The following is a 20,067-nucleotide window of genomic DNA, read 5'->3' as shown; positions in this document are numbered from 1 at the left end:
ATGCATTTGCTTTCTATTATTGTCAATAATTTGGGAGAATAAAGTTAAATAATTTCAGTTGGCCATTATTTTTATTGAATGTGTAGGCATACAATCAAACATGATAATTTTATATAACTAACAAGAAATTAATTATACATAAATTACATTTCGTAGATCGTTCTTAATTATAACATTATAAGAAGTTTTGTTTTGTTTTATGCAATTTTAAATGATGATCACAGGCGAACCAAGAAGTCATATGCTTGAATGTTTTCGTAAAAAGGTATACATATGTTTCTAAAAATCCACGCTTTTAGATAAATTATTTATATTTCAAAACAAGAAAATAATAGCATTTTCTCCCTTAAATAAAGAAAAACTCGTACGTGTGTTGAGGAGGTCAACTAGTGTCGACTTATTGGGAGAATAATAAGAGTCCACGAGGCGAATCCATCACTACAAGATCACTAACAACTTTCAACTAAAATATTAATTTACATACCAAAATATACGTATATTACAAAATAATTCATCCGTGACATTATACTTTTATTGTGTGCTTAGAGAAAATGGGAAGCTGGTTGTCATAGCCGTTGATGATTCCCTCTGTCTTTCCAATGTTCTTTTGTTTTTAGAAAGATCAATGTATCACAGCATTTTAGGTAGTATTATAATTTTCATGTATTCAAACCGATAACATCAAAACGCTAAAAGCTCAAGCTCTTATATACGATTAGAATTAGCGTTTTGCTTGCCGCGGGAATAGTTGATGGGTAGATAAAATAAAATGGAAGTTGAATCTCTTTAACAATGGGCCTTCAAAACCAGGTGGAGGATTGAATACTTAAAGATGCAAGAGCAATGAAAACCAGGTGGAGGATTAAACCAGTTGAGATGTTTAACTTATATACTGATAACATTCTTGTCACTGAACACATAAACATCTCAACTCCTAGATTCGGGTTTACCCCTCTATATATTACTTAACATCCTCAATTTCTGATGTGATATACTTATCCCTAATACTCATTTTTGAGATGATGGTTCTTACGGCAAGAAATTCAGAACTTTGATATTTATATTCGGTTGAGCGAGTTTAGTAAAATAGTTATACCCGGTTGAGAGGATTAAATAGAGAAGTTAAATTAATTAAGGGTTTACAGTTTATAGGATCTATGCTCTGATACCATGTCATATTCATGTTTTTAAGGGCTTCTAACTTAAAATCAATTGGTAGTACATGGAATGGCTGTAACCTTTTATATATTATTTACGGTCCATTTGAATTTTCGATGTGTGATACTTATCTCTAATGCAAACTTTTTTTACTTCTCGGTTATTTTTAGATGGATGTGCATATACATAAATGTATTGTGGAAGCCTTTTTAATCCAGTTGTTTCATCAAGGGTTCATGTTTTCAAACTGTGAAATCAAGGTTGTGAACTTCAGAGAAGACGATTTATTAACAATTATGTAGATTAACAGAAGCAACTTACATGAGATCTTCAACATGATGCAAGTGAAAATAATCAGAGGATCTTCATGAAGCGGTTGCAAGTAGTACAATTAGACGTGAATTCTCATAAATCATATGAATTGTCGGTTGTAGAATCGTTTAGATAATCATTCTCATAACTATAGTATTATAATAAATCAGTGTTACAAAAATGAATAAATATATCAAAATTCAAGAAAACCAAAAAAGTCAAAACAAAAATCTCCACTTATAGACTATAGCAGGAGGAACCTAGATGAAGAAACATCCCTTCACTTCTTCATTGTTGGCTCTCAAGGAGGTAACTACTTCAACTCAGGGACATCTTGAGTTGTCAGGAATAAGGTTAATGTTAGGAATGGTTTGGTGTATAGATGGTAGAGAAGATGTCTGAAGCTGAGGGATATCAGCATAGGCTAAAAACAAATTTGGAAAATCTTGAGAGTACTTAGGTCTACCGACCATATCATCATTAGGGTTCTTCTGGAGATCAAAAGAAAACTCCTTTGGAATTGTTTTTAAGGGACAAGGATGTCCTAGAACCTTGCTGTTGGTGGTGTTATTCATCATACGCACGTTATGATGAGAACCATAAGCCTCCTGCTGCTGCATCAACTGATTCTTCAACCTAGATTCTTGTACTGAAAGTAAAGCTGGGTGACCTTGCGTGTTAGATACGCAAGGATCATAAAGCCTCTGCTGCTGCATCCTCAAGTGATTTTGGTAATTGATAAGTTGGTTGGAATGTGATGCAGAGAGTGGGAGCTGTGAGAGAGTAGCATCGTCATGGTTATACAGATACAGAGAGCACTTGCTAGGGTTTGAGGGTTGCACTGTCTGATGAACCAAGTTTGTGTTCCTCTGTTTCTTTGCCTCTAGAACACGAATCCTTTCCTCCATAGTAGAGAGAGTCCCTTGTAAGGACAGAACAAGTTCATGGAGTTGGTCGGGAGAGTAATGATCAAGAACTGGATAGCAATCTGGATACTTGACGTTCTCAAACTCTCTCTTCGTCTTCTTCTTATTCTTCTTCAAGTTCTTATCGTTCTCTAACTTGCCCTCCAAGAAATCCTGAAGATTGGAGCTCTTCTTGCGTTTGGTGGCCGCCTTATACCTTAAGGCCATGTCTTTCACTACCTCTTTCTCCTTAGGCCATGTCTTCAACTCGCCGTTTGGTCCGTAGTAGATGACGCTAACCGCAACTTGACACAGGATAGAAAGCTCGGAAGCCTTCTTGAAGATTGTCTTTAGTCTATTGCTCAAACTGGTTGCAGCAAGTGAGTTAGAAGACGACGAAGAAGAAGCTCGCATGGTGAGTTCTCTTGATTCTCTAAGAAACTAGGGTTTTTCCTCTCTCTCAAAACAACACGTAGGAGAAGAATTATGAAAGTGAGAGAGAAACTTTGTGAGCTTGAATATGTTATATAGGTTTCTTGGAACCTACGGAAACACAAGCGTCTCTCTCTCTCGTCATTATTAAATCGCAAACTCAATGATTTATTTCCATATTTACTACATATTTCCTTAATTAGTCTCTCGATCGTGTATATATATAAGCATATTTCCTTAATTAATCTTTCGATTCTATAGAAGAATATTTCCTTAACTAACGTCTTGTTTGTATAGAAGAACATTTCCTTAATTAATCTCTCGAAGATATAGAATAAAAAGGAAACTTCTTTTATCCGTATATTAGTTCCCTTTTAAACGAATTACAACAAATATTTAGAGGAAAATAAAACTCAATTTAAAAAAAAAAAGAGGTTCTGAGAGACTGAAAAATTAAACTCTGCATTTTAATTGGATTAAGCGTTTGGTTAACTATGAGTATTGAGTGTTAAAAACCCTAGGATTTTATATAAAATGAGTATGTCCGTACATATGTATTCTGTACATGCATTAGTCAAACGTACAAGATTCGGGAAGGATAATAAAAGATTTCATGACGAATACATAACGCGTAAAATGTGGCAAAACTAAGATAAAATAATGGGCGTTCATACCGATAATGAAACTTCACCAATTATTAAGTGAGAAACCTTTATAAATCGTGTATGTGTGAGTGTGAACCCCCAAAACCAGCATTGAAATTAGGTTGTTAATTATTGATAATTACACGAATGTAGGGTCGTTTTGTCTGAAGATCCCCAATTAGTAAACGCCAGCTATATATATTTATTACTAAAACACTTCTCAGATTATATAATTCTTATACGTTTAGTCTCTACTCTCCATCTAGCTAGGGGTACATTTTTAACTCTGAACAAACTTATTACTAAATCCATCCAAAAGGTTATTAGATATCCATTAATAACTTAACTTGATGCATTAGCCTCCCAACTTTTTTTTCGTTTAGTTTGATTGACAAAGAGAGAGAGTAAAGACTATGATGTCTCAACAAGAGTATCCATATGACTTCTCACTCATGAAAACATCATCAATCTACGAAGTCTTGGATTACTCCATAGCAGAGCAACATTCTCATCCAACGGAAAATCTATCTTCTCTACAAGCACAAGGTGGTTTTAGTCAAGAACCGCCGCGGAAGAAAAGGAAGAGGAGGAGAACGAGAAGTGAACAAAAGATAGAAGAGAAAGAGAACCAAAGGATGAATCACATCGCCGTCGAGCGTAACCGGAGAAGGCAGATGAATCATTTTCTCTCTATTCTCAAAGCTATGATGCCTCTCTCTTATTCTCGGCGTGTAAGATTATCTCTTTTTACCACACACATATATATATAGCTCCAATCTCGTTTAGCTTAATAGTTATATGTTGGGTGTATAAGACATCAGCAAAGGCTAAGCAATTTAGATATACTGATTCTGTTACAAGTGATAATATCAAGTCCATGCATGTGTTTAGACAAGTTATATGATCAATCAAGTACATATGTTTAGACAACCAATAAAAAAACACGACGTCAAATTTGTTTTTTTTTGTGTTTCCCTTTTGGAAACTTATTTCCAATATTTTTACAATTTAAAATAGTCTATACAAAAATATAATGGAAATTGAAAGATGTTATTATCTTGAAAAACTTTGAAATATAGTTAATTATTTTATTTAATATATTAACTATTTTTTTATTAATTTTATATAGCTTTGGTTATATAGTAAAGTAATTAACCCAATTAGTTAACTTGTCTTATTGCTTTTGTTAATAGAGTGACCAAGCATCAATCATAGAAGGGACTATAAACTATCTAAAGAAGCAAGAACAACTTCTTCAATCATTCGAGGCCCAATTAAAACCCACGAAACCTAATCAATCGATAAACATATTATCCAACTTCTTCAACTTCCCTCAATACTCCACCGCCACCGCCTGCGCCTCGAGCCGCCACCACCACAACGGACTTGCGGTGGTGGCTAACGTGGAAGTTACTATGGTCGAAATGCATGCTAACATTAAGGTGTTAACAAAGACTCGCCGAAGATTGTTGTTCAAGATGATCAATGAGTTTGACTCCTTAGGTTTAACTATATTTCATCTCAACCTCACAACTTCCAATAACATGTCTCTTTTCACTTTTAGCGTCAAGGTAAATTGTTTTCTTCCTCATTTTTGGGGGAAATTTATATTTAATTAATGATTAATATATATTATATTCAAGCTTAATCAACTATATATATGATAAAATACATATCTAATTATGCACGTTATTATTCTCTGGATTAGGTAGATGAAGACTGTCGCTTAACGACTACAGCTAATGAGATCGCAGATGCGGTGCATGAAGTCGTTAGCAGAATTCACAAGGAACACTGACCTTTTTGGTAAAGGCCAAAAGAGAAGAAAAATGAACTTTGTTTACGTTAACTTTGGACTTCTATCTTCTATAAATTTACTATAGATTATATTTCTGGTTTACCTATCTCGATTTACACACGGAGAAATTTAGAAAAGAAACAAAAACTTGCGTATAAAATATGTAAAAGAAAGTTTCATATTTACAATAAATATACATGTCGCTAAAGGTTTTTTAAGAGTCCATACTTTCATTTTTGTATTGTGCAGCAGCCAAATTTAAGCCTAGTAAGAGCATAATTAACAGGGGAAGAGTTTTATTTAAGAAACGGTTCTTAGTTTTCTTAGTTAAAAATTAAAAGACGGTTTATTATATTCTGTTAAGAATTTCACCCTAAAAACCTTCGTCAATCATGTTCTAAGGTTTGATAAAGATAGAAACTTAGAGAGGTTTTACTGAACTTTATCTTTATTTTCCACACTCATTACAGACACCCATCATCACCATTTATACAGGACATACAAGACAATCTAAATGTTAGACCACAGCTGTCATCTGTGAGTCACACAGAGCATCAAATCTGTTACAAAGTTGAAGCTTCTCCTTTACCGTACTCGAGCTCCTTCCTCTCTGAACCGTTGCTCTGTCTTTTGTCTTATTTTGTTCTTTCTGTGATGGGCCTTTTGCTTCTTCTGTTTTACTCTGGCCCATTTGACTGATCTTCTTTACAAGGTTTACAAGATGAGCCTTTTTCTCAGGCAAAAAATGGGCCTTCAAACTTAGGAGAGTTTAACGGTGACGCGGGTGAAATATTCAATTTGTGATTGCCTGAATCTTGATTCCTCGAGAATAACGGTAATATTATAGAAAGGTCGAGTACAGTAATACTAGATTAAGAACTACCCTCTTTCAGCTCTTCTGCCATTAAACGATAAACCTGAGGAATTTATTCAATATTAACAAATCGTACATTTCATTTTTTCGTTTATACATTTCATGTTATATTGATATTGCCATATGGGTAAATGTGGCGATTTAGAAAAGAAAAGACATTTGAATAAAATGTATTTGGTACAAGTGAAAAAGCAAAGAATAAAGGTATTTGGTAAAGTTAACTTTTGCATATTTATATAGAACTAGAAATGTTTTTTTTATATGATGGGTTGAAGACGGTATATTCAGGCCTTTTTTAATATGATGGGTGATCATTTGTGTCGTGATCAATGTTCTAGAAGACAAAAAACATCAAGAATGTAGTGGAATTAGTTGCTTTCATAGGATAACCAGCTCATCAACTAAACTCCGTATAGAAGATTATTTAATTCTTGATTTATAGAAACACCAATCCTCTTTTAGGCTTTTCCATTTCAAGATTTTTAGATGGATACATACACAAAATCATCATGTTAAACATATATATTTTTACTAGATACTACTGCCGCAGTAGAATGGCATTTTGTAGCAAATGGGCAAAATCGTTACAGAGACAGCTATCTCATCAAAGCTATGTGGCCTTTCCCATTACCCGATTTTTTAAATATTCTGCAGCTTGTGAATATCATTTGTCCACCACACTCTCTTTGTCTATAACATTATAAATCACACTAAAATAAATACATGTTTGTGTGTGCGCAACTATTAATCTATAAATGTATATACGTTATCGGATAACGATCAACAAAAAATATTCAGCATGCTACTTTCTTTGGGATATCGCATTACATACTACTTTTATATCCTGATGAGTTTAGATATGATGGGGTTTTAAACTTTCCACAATACGTAATCTAAATATATGACAACAGGAAACCGATAATTTTTCAAAGACGAATAACACACTAATACTATTACTAGTATATATATAACTTGTGCATCGAATTAACAATATAAATTAATAAAAATGCTGACCCACATTGATACCTATTAAAAATCTTGTGGTTAAAGCAAATCAATTTGCATGGCCACCTACTGGACCGACTTCTTCAACTTTTTATATAATATTTCTTTACGTGTATCTGCTGTCTATAACAACCATGACCCATGTCTATATCGTATTAATATGAATGGTTGGCCCAGCGTATTAATACTACGATTGATTATGACATTTTAATTGTATTTTATAATTTACTCTATATTTTATTATAAAATAGAATAATTTTATTATATTGTATTTGTTTTAATGGTGTAATTTATAATAGAACGAAATATCGAATAATGTTGTTTTTTATTCCAAATATAGAGTACATAAACAACATTCATTTATATTTCAATCTATTATAGAATAACTCTACTAAAGCATTTCCAATGAAATTTTTTTTTTTCTAAAATAAAATAATTCTATTATAGAGCAATTTTTACTCCAATAGAATGTTGTTACTCTATAATAGAGTTGCTCTATTATAAAGTGTAATATAGAAAAATATCATATTTTTATTTTATATTTAAAATGGAAAAGTGACATTTTTCTACATTTCACTCTATAATAAAGTATCACTATTAAAACACAAGTTATTCTATAATATAGTTATTCTATTTTAGTGTAAATTATAGAAAAAATAGTGTTCTATTAGAAATAGCCTTATAATTAAAAGTAACCATTAGAGCAAAACCAACTCTATAATAAAATTATTTTATTTTAGAGAAAAAAAAAAGATTATAGAACCCTATTTCGACCAACCTGAATCTCTAATGTACTCTTTTCCACCGTATCATCAAACAGTCCAAACAAATAATAAAGTATTAGATTTTGACCCGTGCTTCAAAAGCGCGAGTTTTCTTACAATAAAAAGTTTAATAATGTTAATGATTTTTGTATGTTATTATGTTACAATATTAAATTATATCAAAACATATAATTTTATAAAATTATATGATTAATGAATTAATTTATTTAAAATTTTGTATGTATATTGTTATGTAACTCTCTCTTAGATCCAAACATTTTATCTGGTTCGAATAAAAACCGATCCGAATCGGTTCAGATCCAAGTCTACGGCAAAGTATTTATTGGGTATATTTCAGATCCGCAGTGTCAGTTTAGGTTTGGATTCTACAGAGATCTGAACCGGTACCATGAATATCTAAAATGTATTGTGTATATTAAATATATTTTTTTGTTTCAAATATATCTTCGGTATCACGATTATTCTTTTGTGTTTCAGATTCGGTTTTCGGTTAATGTTTCAGATTTCAAATAAAATGTTAGGTTTTTAGAAACATATTTCGTGTATACGCATAAAATTTTGAATATAATTAAAAAACTTTAAAGTATTGTCATGTTTCTATACATTATGTTTTACATAAAAGTTTTACATTCTGTGTATAAAAATTTTTTGTTCATATAATATGTTAATAAATGTTGTAAATTAGACTTTATGTGGAGCGGATAAATGATCATTTAGTTGACAATATAAACTATATCTAAACATTATCTTTCTGGTATTTGAAAATAAATGCTACTTTAATTATTTTCTGTTAATAAGCACAAAATTTGGTCGCATAATCTTTTAGTTTGGCATAAATATTAAATGTATTATGTGGAGTTGATAATTAAAGTGATATAAAATATAACATGCTAATGAAAGGGTCCAATAATCTTTTATAAGTAGATTTTTAAAGACTGCTTCTCTTTTAATAGTATAGCTACAAGTGAAAACGAAGTAGTCAATTCATATTTTGGAAGTCCAGAATTTTTGTTAATATTTATTTTTTTAAAAAAAATAAAGAGTCACGGTTTAACATTACAATTGCATCACTACGTTAATAATGGAGTTATGTATCATTTCTCAATTTACGTTAAACTACTGTTAGCTATTTTGTTAGTTTATCAATCACACTCTATACTATTAAAACGGTATGACTATATAAAATAATATTTAGTCATACCATATATTATTAATGTCACTGAACATATAGTTTCATTAAAGATAACTACATATAATAATATCACCCTGATATTTATGTTTACAAATAACATTCCAATTAATCTTACAAATTTGTTTCCAAATAACTTAAAAATTCTGAGTCCCCTTTTTATATATATATTTTTTAGTTTACAAAGTATTTGAACTGAAACATCAAGATATATAATTAAAAGTTAGTTTCATTAGTTAAAAGATACTCAATCTTTTTTCATAATATAAGCTATTATAAATAAAAGCACAAAGGTTAAAAAGTTATATTTAAAAAAAAAATATTCAATAGATAAATTAGATATATTTGAACTAATCATAAATAAATCTACATAATTTGATTAGTTACACTATCTAATAAACACAACTAATATTTAAAAACAAAATATTTTTTTAAAAATACTCTCTCCATTTTTAATGATGAAATGTTAGAATATTCATGCATATGAAAATATCATAAATATTTATATTTAAATTTATTATTTATTTTTACTATACACTTTCTAATTTCTAGTACCTAACAACCAATGATATTTAGTTAATTTAAATATTTTCAACTAATGTTTCTTAAAACTATACAACTTTTAATATTAATTTCTAAAATACCTTAGAATCTTGAAAATCCATTTTTATCTAAAACAGAGCGGGTAATTTATATTGTAAGATAAAAGGAAGTATTTATAACTAAATTGATGGGTTGTTTTCTTTTAAAAGAAACTATAGAAAGTAGAAACTAATGATTATACCGTCTGGTTTAATGAATCTTTAGAATTCGATGCCGGCTCCAAATGTAGCCGAGCTGAAAAACACCATCAACTCGTCAAGATCCTGAAACAGACTCGCATGAAAAAACCGGCTATAGAACCGGTGTAAAACATCAACCATTGTAAATTGCTGTAAATTGTTTTCGCTTTTAAAATTTATATTAAAATGAACATTCCAACAAAAAAATATATTGAAATAAACTCAAGATATCTCCAACACTTCCCCTAGGGTTAAGCTGTCTTCTTATTTAAAACCCGGAGAGGGACCTTGAGACCATCTCCCTCTCTCCCACTCTGTTCTCTTTTCCTCTTTATTGTAAATTCTAATTTTTATATTTCCTTGATCGAGAAAATTCTATGGTTTAAGAGTTTAATATTTTTCTTGGAAGGTGTTAGATGAATCTTTCTTAGGTAAATTGGTTAACTCTGTTCAATTCTCTGTTTCCATCTTTGGATGGATAATTGTAGACACAGCGCCAAAATCCTTCGGAGATGATTGTATCTTCCAGCAATATTACTACATGTATTGGTCGTAGATAGATCATCATCGTTCGTTACTACTCACACTGATCTAGGCCCTCTAATCTTTCGATCTTCGTACGTAGTTCTTGATCTCAATAGTTCCCGACCAAACAAGATGAAGAGATCACGAGGAAGCTCGGATTCTTTATCCGGTTTCTTACCAATTTATCACTCTACAGCAGGTAAAAAACATGTTAGTTGTATATCTGTTTTATTGAGGTTACCGTCAATTATCTTATTAAGGTTTTTTCTTTTGAAATTGCAGTTCTGTATAGGATATCTGGATGTTGATTAGTGATTTGATTTAATATATATTAATGAAAATGTAGAATTAGCTAGAGGTACAAGTCGAGTGTTTATTTATAATTAATTTATTATTTAAAACTGGCAAAGATGTGTTTTCTGACAATTCATATTATCGAGACGTTATCCTGTCAGGGATTTTGAAATTTAGTGTAATTCATGACAGCATATTATAAATATTCCAAATTTGATTTAAATTATCCGTTCAGATCGATATATACGTTTTTTAATGCACTACCGTGATTAATGATTTTATCAGACAAACAACTAAGTCCACGACCAACAGCCACCGGCTTTCTCTACCCCGGCAGCGCCGGAGACTACTCCCAGATGTTCGACGGTCTAGAAGAAGACGGAAGTCTAGAGGACATCGGCGTTGGACACGCGTCGTCTACGGCAGCAGCGGAGAAAAAACGGCGGTTGAGTGTAGTGCAAGTGAAAGCGTTAGAAAAGAATTTCGAGATTGATAACAAGTTAGAGCCCGAGAGGAAAGTGAAGCTGGCTCAAGAGCTTGGGCTGCAACCTCGACAAGTGGCGATCTGGTTTCAGAACCGCCGTGCTAGGTGGAAGACAAAGCAGCTCGAACGTGATTACGGCGTTCTTAAGTCAAACTTTGATTCACTCAAACGCAGCCGCGACTCGCTTCAACGTGATAACGATTCTCTTCTTGCAGAGGTATACAACTTAGTATTTTAATATTTTGGCACTTCGGTACGAGAGTATAAACTCGAACGTTTTAGGCACCCACCCACAAACGCATGTTAATATAAGAAACGAACGAATAAGACATTATTATATCATTTAAAATGTACATATACTAAAAAGGATCAACTTAATTGTTTGTTTACATTTGTGTATATATTAGAACTTTTATATTTTAAGGAATCCACAAGTCTTAAGTACTGTAGAATATATAAAAAAAAACTGAATAAAATTTATAGTTTCTAAATGTTGAGAACTTGATAATTATAACTCATAATTTCATGTTTATTGATTAGATTACACGAATGGAAATAAAAATAATAAACTACACTCTACAACAAAATTAACTTATGATTTATTAAATATTGCATTTCCGCAGATTAAAGAGCTGAGAGCAAAACTTGACGTGGAAGGGACATGCGGAAACAATGGTAACGCGGTGACAGAAGAAACCGGCGTTGTAAAACCGGTGGAAACGGTGGCGTTTCAGACGGTGATTGCTAATAACGAAGTCTTAGAGCTAAGCCAGTGTCCTCCACTGCCTGGGGAAGCTCCGGCATCGGAGCTCGCATACGAGATGTTTAGCATTTTCCCACGTACCGAAAGCTTCAGAGAAGATCCAGCCGACAGTAGCGACTCAAGCGCTGTTTTGAACGAAGAATATAGTCCTACGGCGGCGGCGGCGACAGCGGTCGAGATGTCGACGATGGGATGTTTTGGGCAGTTTGTGAAAATGGAAGAGCATGAAGATCTTTTTAGTGGAGAGGAAGCTTGCAAGTTGTTTGCGGATAATGAGCAGTGGTTTTGCTCTGGTCAGTGGAGTTCCTAAAGCTAAAAGACAATGCTGAGAATAAAACTGAAACTATGAACAATGAGGGACGTTTGTGAAAACATTTCTGGAGGGAAAACGTTTTAAACTGAAAATCGCATGCGGTTTCATGCACGTCGGCAGTGTATCCTTGCAGGTTAAGGTTGAAGAGAGAGAGGACAAAAAAAAACTCTGAAATAAAATAATTTAAATAACCAAATTATGTGAAGATGAAATTTTTTTTTTGAAGTTTATATTAATACTTAGAATTATTGCGTCGTTGAATGTAGTGATAAAAAAAGCTTTAAATCCCGAAGGGATCTAGCAATTGCATGCAAATGGTCATTACTTAAGATGGTGAGTCTTGTGACAAGAATTTCGAAAATATGTTTGTTGGGTAATCTATTTGTTGAGTCGTTATATACAACTTTTGATAAATAAAACTGCTTGCTGCAGAAAAGATCTTTAATTGAACTTAGATGGTGAAGTGTTGGTAACAACGTTACAATATTCAAAACCACATAACACAAAAAATGCATAGTATTTTTCATTATTTTGAAAATTTCCGAGTGATAAGAACATGAAAAGCCGAGCCACCTAATTGGATCTCCCTAAATATCCGTGTTTGTTTCTAGCCGTTCCTTTTTCTCCTTTTGTTACTTGCTTTTATAATTTAAAGCATTTTGAGCTTTTTGCTTAGAAATATAAAAAAAAATTATCAATCTTAGAAATATAAAACTTGAATCCTTATTTTAAGAAGAAAAAATTACAGGAATGAAAAAGAAAATTATTATAACGTAATTTAACCTTCTATCGGTCGTTCTAGTATTCACCCAAGAGGCCAAGAGTCATTGTAATAGTATTAAATTCGTGTGGTGGTGTGTATTTTTCATTTATCTATCGGTCGTCTTCGACGTTGTTTTCTGAAATTCATATTTTATCAATTGATAAGATTACAAAATTTGGTGTTTCAAAAAAAAAAGATTAAATTTTTCGTAGTAAAATAATAAAAATACATAATAAATTAAAATTTCAGACAAGACGAAGTGGAGAGATGCACATGGGATGCTGTTCAACCAGTTTCAGAAAATATTTTTTTGTGAGTTTTTAATCTCCATGCGGCGATCCGTATTCTGACCCCGAATCTCAGAACATGTTAGCCGTACACGTGTTAGATCTTCAAGAGATCTTCTCTTATCAAAGGTGTTAGATTTTAGAGAAGGCCAAAAGACTTAAAGCTACTGTGGGCCCCCACACAAAAGATAGTGGACCCCGCAAGACTTTTGCTCTCTCCCTTTCAGACAAAGACAATGGTGGAGAAGCATGTGATGTGGGACCTGCTTTACATCGAGCACGTCACTTTACCGCCGTCGCGTCACCGTTTAAATCACACGTATATCTCGCAGAGTCCTCCCTCTCTTTTTTCATGTTCCTTTGATATAGATTCTTTGCACGGTAATGGTTATATATATGCACGTGTATCATCATATTATTTACTGCCGTTAAAAGATTATTTTGGTCAACAAAAAAAAGTTATTCAAAACTAGCTTGATTACAAAAGTTCTGTGAAACTTTTCGATATGATGTAAAAGAGTAAGGATGCTCTTTCGTTAAAGGAAGCGAAAAAGATGCTGACCAACAAGAATTATAAATCAAAGTTTTTTTTCTAGATTTATAGTTATAGATATTGGCCTAGATATTTCAAAAATCAAAGTTTTTTAACAAACAAATAAAAAACTATGTATGGCGGGGAAATACAAACTATATAACTTAATAGATATTAAGTCTAAATGATGACTATTATAGAAATACTATGAATGAATAAAAAAAATATACTGAAGAATAAAATTATAGGAATGAAAAAGAAAATTATTTTTTATCAATTTTAATGAGAAACAAATTTGTTCTATATTTTTTTAAAATAAAATGAACGAGAAAGAATAAAAAAAATTTATTTCATATGAATAATAAAAAAATTAAAAATAATAAAAAAATGTATTATTCTTTTTCGTTTTTTTGGTCATTAGTTAGATCCATTGTTTTAATTAGCTAAGTTCGGAAAGTATAAAATAAAAGAGTTCCATGATTTATGGTTTATTATTTGTCTCTACCTTTAAGCAACATACTTATCAGTTCAAAATTTTTAATTATCATTTATATAAGAAAATGAATTTAAAAGTGTTCATGTAGGGAGAGATTTGGTAATTTTGATATCAAAATTTTAATTTACTGCAGTCATTTTTATTTTAAAGTAATGTTGAATTCACTTTGAAAATCAGCTCATTTAGTCAAATGGGGGTGTATATTAATAATATAGGATCATTCCCAAAAACATAAAAAATAAAGTTGTTCACGTCGACTTCCACTATCATTCATCTTTTAGCCCAAAATATACGCACTATATACTTAAAACAAATTAAAAGAATTGTGAACGTAACTATAATTGGCTGTCTGTTAATCAATGGATTATATTATAGCCAAAGGAATAAATGATCATTAGCTAACACTTGGGGTGACATGCTCCACTCTGTCTAAACAATTCTCCCACTGAATTAATGACAAACCAACGGCTGAATCACATAAACGTATTTAACTCGCCTTTTAATTTCTTTTGATCAGGAGATAAACGTATGTAATTCAAACGTATAAACAGAAAGGTTTATTGTTTTGATGCTTACTGTATAAAACATGATAATGGTATATATATATATATGTATATTTGATCAAACCGGTATATATATGTATATAATAAAATAATAAATCAATAGATGAAGAGATTCTGATTTTTGGTCGAGAACTTTGTGTAATGCCAACTTGATGCTGCCCAAGTTCCCAACCATGCATGTGCACTTATACCCTTATGATATATGCTGTATCCACATAATTATTTTAATACACATATATATTCGGATATTAATATTCGATGACAGGAAGAAAATTAATATTATACATATGAGAGTGAGATCTAATTTGCGCAAAACGAAACTTCCCGTAAACGATATCTCCTAGTTTTGTTATCTTGAAACCAATTTCTTTAAAATGGTAATCGATTTGTATTTGATCATTTGTCACAAAAGAAAAGATAATTTGGATAATATATAAAACGACAGTGTTTGTTTATCCGAAGCACTATATATTGGTGAATTCAAGATCAAGAACGACAATTATATTTTTTTGCCAAAAACATTGTCCTTGAAGAACATAATGTTGCTTACAAAATTAGCAAATACTCTTGGAGGCCATAACGAGAGGTTAGTTGGGGTCAGCGAAGGAACAAACTCGGCTTGTCATTTCACGAAGCTGGACCCTCGTTTTACTCTCCAGCCAATTTTGACTCTTCCTGTCACGTAAGCAGCAGTAACATCTCCGCCCTTTCCATGTGCTTTGGAGTTAATCAAAAGAAAAAACTGCGACTCCATCCACCGGCTCGGCTCAAATTGCATGTACCAACATGTTTTTCTACCAACAATCCAAATGATTTTAATCAATAGTTTTCCAATCAAAACCTAAAAAAGTTTTTGACCAAAAAAAAAAAAAAAAAAAACCTAAAAAAGTCAATTTGGAATATATGCAGCTGCTATACAAATATCTGAGAGTAGAGAGAATAAAACTTTCTGGTTAGGATTTTAAATACGGTTTTTGATCAATAGAACTGTTCAGTAAATTAATTATCGATCATGACTTAATATTCACCATATCTATCACTGAAATATGCACATTTTTATGTCAGTATCTTACTAATCGATTAGTAACTAACAGGTCGTCATATAAGTTTTACTTTGCAGCTGAATAATCGAGGTCCCAATTCCCATTATAAATTGTTTGGAAACGTTATATGTTATAGTATATATAGCCTTTAACTAACGGTTAGGTTAAGAAATGATACTCTACTAGTAAACTACAAAACACCCTTCTGGTTAGCATATTTATCAACTTACTTAGTTTGCTATGCAAGTTAGACCCTAACTAATTATATATATTCAATGTTCATTTTTCCTATGATCGTTTCTACCACTCGCTTTTCTGAACGTGATTGTGTAATTAGTGTAGCAAACGGAACTAATTGTTTGGTTTCATTGTGTATCTCACCTGTTTTGTACAGCATACTCATTATTATAGGAGCTTTGACCATCAACAACATGGGGTGGTGGCGCAGTTGGCTAGCGCGTAGGTCTCATAGCTACTGAGTGATCCTGAGGTCGAGAGTTCGAGCCTCTCTCACCCCATAACTTTTTTACATTCACTATTTTACTCACTTGGGCTTAATGGGCCACTATAGTTTTCCAAAATACTCACAACTCGGTAATGACTAATGAGCCAAGTTTTCTCCTTTGGGTACGTGAGCCGCGACATGTGTAGAAACCACAAGGTCCATTATTAAACATTGCATTAAGACTTTTTTTTTTTTTTTTTTTTTTGTAAAAAGTATTAAGACTTTTCTTAAAGAGGTATAATGAAGGTTCATCGAATAAATATTGTTTCCCGGATTAAGTTAGTAACAAGATGTTCTGGTCCAAAAGCAAATCACTCATTCCCACGATCACGAAACCGTACGAACTTCTAGAAATTTTGCTTTCGTCAATATTCCAATTTCCCATAAAATCTACGGTCATTCGATTACACTCTCACGTGTGCATGAAATGTAACTGAAGTTTACAGCGCACATTGAGAAAAACAATAATAAGACGTAGTCAAATCCGCACGAGTATGTCTTTGGTTTTACGCGTGACAAACGAGTCCGGGACCTAGTACACCGGACACGGTCACCATCAGATGATACCTAACGGAGCCATGTTAAGTGTTTGTTAAAAGTTAAAACCACAACCGTCCATCGCTATCACCCTTTCATTGCGTTTCTTTTGTTGACTTGACCCTCATCTTCGCCTCTACTTTGCGACTTTTGTGTGAAAAAAAGAGAGTATTATTAACGTCACGGGTTGTGACTACTTCAATCACCCATTCTATGAATCTGTGATCCTAATTCTTTAACTAACTTCACAAAAAACTAGATTTTTTTTACCATAGTCCTTTTAATTTATTTTCACAAAACAATAGCAAAAATAAAATTATATTTATATTTTAGTATTTAGAGTTAAATGGTGAGATTTTGAAAATATGATTTCAAATTTAAAAAAATTAAATTTTAAAAAATGACTATTTTAATTATTTTTTTAATTAAAAATTATTTTGTGACAAAAATTTAAAAATTATTATTTGAGAGAATTGTCGAGTTATTGCGGTTATTTTAATTAAAATGGAATGAATTTCAAAGTTTTTTTAATCAATGATTGATTTAAAAAGGGAATGAATTCAAAGATTTTTATCAATAATTAAAATGAAATGAAATTAAGTTCCAAATTTAGGTATCTTCTTTTCATACATGTGGATTCTGGATGGATATTAATCTCTTAATAAATCAGAATTAACTTAAAAATAGATTGAAGAATCGTTTTCTTTCCCATGATGATATATAATATTCAGATTTTATGGGATAATAACACTCATTCCCTACAAATTGACTAAAAAGACATTGATCTTCTTCCTTAAAAATCAAAATTATTAAAAGTAAACAAAATCTATCATTATAATTTATTGACATAAAAATGAATAAAACAATTTATTAATTAATTGCAACAGAACAGTACACACTTAGGTACGACGTGCGTGTGTATATATAACACATTTGTAACCCTCTGAGGAGGAAGTAAGAAGAGAGAGCAAAAATGGACTGCATAAAACACAAGCACCAAGGTCACAGAGGAGTATGCGCATCTTGCTTAAGAGAAAGACTCTACTTACTACCCGACACGACGTCGTACTACACCATAAACCTATCTAGTAACTCCTCGACCACCACCGTTTCGTCTCCTCCGGTTAAGGAATACCACCGACGGTCCGGTTCGATGACGATGTCGTTCGCTGTGAGGGAAGCGTTTAGTGGTAAGCTGATGGAGGCTTTGGGTGGAGGGCTGAAGAAAAGCAGATCCATGGCTCATGTTCCCAAAGGTTCTTTTATCGTTAGTGATTCGGTGAAGAAGAGGACGACGACCACGGAGAAGTTGAAATCCACGAAGGCTAAGGTGAGTGGCTTTTGGAGGAAGCTGTTTCATCTGAAAGGGAGAGGCGGTGGCGCCGACGTCGGAGGGTTGGTTGCTTCACGGCAAAGAGTGTAGGAGATGCTATTTTTTTTCTCTCTTTCTTGTTATGTGTACATATTAACAGAAAAAGTCAAATGGAGTAGAAATTATACTCTATTTTTTTCTACTTATACAACAATCATGTCATTTTGACGCTTTTTTTTTTGTAACACTTTTGACACTTCTTTTTTATTATATAAAAGGTGTCATTTTTAAATTCTGATGCATTTTTTTTTTTTTAACTGGCTTTCATATTAAAAGGAAACAGAGTACATGAGAAGTTTAAAAAAAACATACTAAAAAAAACATAGAAAAATTTAAAAAGAAACATAGGGAGAGGGTCACAATGACTTCGACAGCCATGGAAGTGAAACAAAGAAAATGCAGCAACAGGAGGCTACATTATCAGACTGAAGACCACAGAGCCATTAAACATGAAGCAAAGTCTGACCCACAGCTACACAAAGCCGTCGACTTATCCTTTGCCAGCTTGATGACCTCTCTAGATAACATGAAATGAGGTTTTGTAACCCCATTATGGTATCGCGCATTCCGCTCTTGCCAGATGACATAGATTGAGCCATGCCATAATTGAAGAATCGCTGCCAGCCGGGCAGGATTAGTACTGACAGAAGATAACCAGTGAAGAACTAACTCCCACTGAACAGGAGGATTAATGAAACCCAACACACCAATAGCATTCTCCCAGACTCGAACAGAGTATGGACATAGAAAGAACAAATGATCTCTTGATTCCGGGGAGTTTCCGCACAGAAGACAGCAGTTCTCCAAATCTATTCCCCAAGATACCAAGCGATCCATTGTAGGATTACGGTTCAGCATAAACAGCCAAGAGGTTATTCTATGCTTAGGTATAACAGCTTGGTTCCAAATGAATCTCGCCCAATAAACAGGAGGTCTTGCCCTCCTAATATTTTCCCATACTGCCTTAGTAGAAAACTTAGAGCAAATACGGTCCCCAACCTTCCAAATACTCATGTCTGAACCAGAAACAGGGGAAAAAGATGATAGGTAAACTTGAAGATTCACTTGTCTTTCAGACCTGGCCGGTCTTAGGATCCAAGAAGAACCTTGAGTTATTGATGAAACCAGAGAATCCCGAGGAATTCCCAAATCAGCAGGCCCCGAAAGCCCCAAATAATCTATCAGCGGACCAAAAGGTGTCCAAAGATCAAACCAGAAGAAAGTTTCCTCTCCTCTGCGCACTACAATACGCAGAAAGGGTAAAGCTATAGGTCGCAGCTTTAACAGCCTTCGAAACGTCCAAGCAATGGAGTAGTTGCGGGAGTTGAGAGACCAGAAAGAGCCTGATGAGAGGTATTTATTCCTGACCCACGCAACCCAAATAGAACCAGCACGGAAGTATAGCATCCAAATCAGTTTAATGCCAAAGACCGCGTTCCAAGAGGAAAGACTTCTGATGCCTAGACCTCCTTCATTTTTTGGGAAGCATAGATAATCCCATGCCACTTTAGCGGAGGTCTTATCAAGATTTCCATGCCAAAGGAATGAGGAGAGCAGGCTCTGAATCAATTTTAAAACCTTTTTTGGAATACAAAAGGCAGAGGTCCAGAAGCCAATAATACCTGGAATAGTTGAAGAAAGCAGTTGCAGCCGACCAGCCATGCTTAGATGTCGATTCATCCAACAATTTAGTTTCCTTCTAACTT

The 20,067-nt window shown here is 32.9% G+C and overlaps 4 protein-coding genes and 1 non-coding gene across 5 annotated transcripts; 4 read left to right on the top strand and 1 right to left on the bottom strand.

The window, feature by feature from the left end:
- Positions 1-54: 54 nt before the first annotated feature.
- LOC125588920 (agamous-like MADS-box protein AGL75) lies at positions 55-3,102 on the bottom strand. The gene has a single exon (XM_048760874.1). It carries the CDS (start codon positions 2,787-2,789, stop codon positions 1,794-1,796), a length of 996 nt encoding a protein of 331 aa, XP_048616831.1. The 5' UTR covers positions 2,790-3,102; the 3' UTR covers positions 55-1,793.
- Positions 3,103-3,549: 447 nt separating this feature from the next.
- Positions 3,550-5,441, top strand: LOC125588918 (transcription factor bHLH99-like). The gene is made up of 3 exons (XM_048760870.1): positions 3,550-4,182; positions 4,645-5,022; positions 5,160-5,441. Exons 1-3 carry the CDS (start codon positions 3,865-3,867, stop codon positions 5,247-5,249), a joined length of 786 nt encoding a protein of 261 aa, XP_048616827.1. The 5' UTR covers positions 3,550-3,864; the 3' UTR covers positions 5,250-5,441.
- A 4,658-nt stretch (positions 5,442-10,099) lies between these two features.
- On the top strand, positions 10,100-12,644 carry LOC106382877 (homeobox-leucine zipper protein ATHB-5-like). Its single transcript, XM_013822958.3, has 3 exons — positions 10,100-10,608; positions 10,989-11,404; positions 11,811-12,644. Exons 1-3 carry the CDS (start codon positions 10,542-10,544, stop codon positions 12,258-12,260), a joined length of 933 nt encoding a protein of 310 aa, XP_013678412.2. The 5' UTR covers positions 10,100-10,541; the 3' UTR covers positions 12,261-12,644.
- A 3,736-nt stretch (positions 12,645-16,380) lies between these two features.
- Positions 16,381-16,465, top strand: TRNAM-CAU. Its single transcript is given in 2 exon segments — positions 16,381-16,418; positions 16,430-16,465. It is a non-coding gene; the product is annotated as a tRNA-Met (tRNA).
- A 1,328-nt stretch (positions 16,466-17,793) lies between these two features.
- LOC125588915 lies at positions 17,794-18,541 on the top strand. Its single transcript, XM_048760861.1, has one exon. It carries the CDS (start codon positions 17,963-17,965, stop codon positions 18,410-18,412), a length of 450 nt encoding a protein of 149 aa, XP_048616818.1. The 5' UTR covers positions 17,794-17,962; the 3' UTR covers positions 18,413-18,541.
- Positions 18,542-20,067: the final 1,526 nt, after the last annotated feature.

Source organism: Brassica napus, chromosome A2, assembly GCF_020379485.1.
Source record: "Brassica napus cultivar Da-Ae chromosome A2, Da-Ae, whole genome shotgun sequence".
NCBI classification, from domain to species: domain Eukaryota; kingdom Viridiplantae; phylum Streptophyta; class Magnoliopsida; order Brassicales; family Brassicaceae; genus Brassica; species Brassica napus.
Note: the sequence above shows the minus strand (reverse complement) of the source record. Positions and strands in the feature narration are given on the sequence as shown.

Excerpts from the sequence above, each read along its gene's own strand:
- LOC125588920 (XM_048760874.1), bottom strand. The coding sequence starts at position 2,789 with ATGCGAGCTTCTTCTTCGTCGTCTTCTAACTCACTTGCTGCAACCAGT.
- LOC125588918 (XM_048760870.1), top strand. The coding sequence starts at position 3,865 with ATGATGTCTCAACAAGAGTATCCATATGACTTCTCACTCATGAAAACA. Across the intron at positions 4,183-4,644 it reads CTCTCTCTTATTCTCGGCGT|AGTGACCAAGCATCAATCAT; the intron begins GTAAGATTATCT and ends TTTTGTTAATAG. Across the intron at positions 5,023-5,159 it reads TTTTCACTTTTAGCGTCAAG|GTAGATGAAGACTGTCGCTT; the intron begins GTAAATTGTTTT and ends TCTCTGGATTAG.
- LOC106382877 (XM_013822958.3), top strand. The coding sequence starts at position 10,542 with ATGAAGAGATCACGAGGAAGCTCGGATTCTTTATCCGGTTTCTTACCA. Across the intron at positions 10,609-10,988 it reads AATTTATCACTCTACAGCAG|ACAAACAACTAAGTCCACGA; the intron begins GTAAAAAACATG and ends TGATTTTATCAG. Across the intron at positions 11,405-11,810 it reads ACGATTCTCTTCTTGCAGAG|ATTAAAGAGCTGAGAGCAAA; the intron begins GTATACAACTTA and ends GCATTTCCGCAG.
- LOC125588915 (XM_048760861.1), top strand. The coding sequence starts at position 17,963 with ATGGACTGCATAAAACACAAGCACCAAGGTCACAGAGGAGTATGCGCA.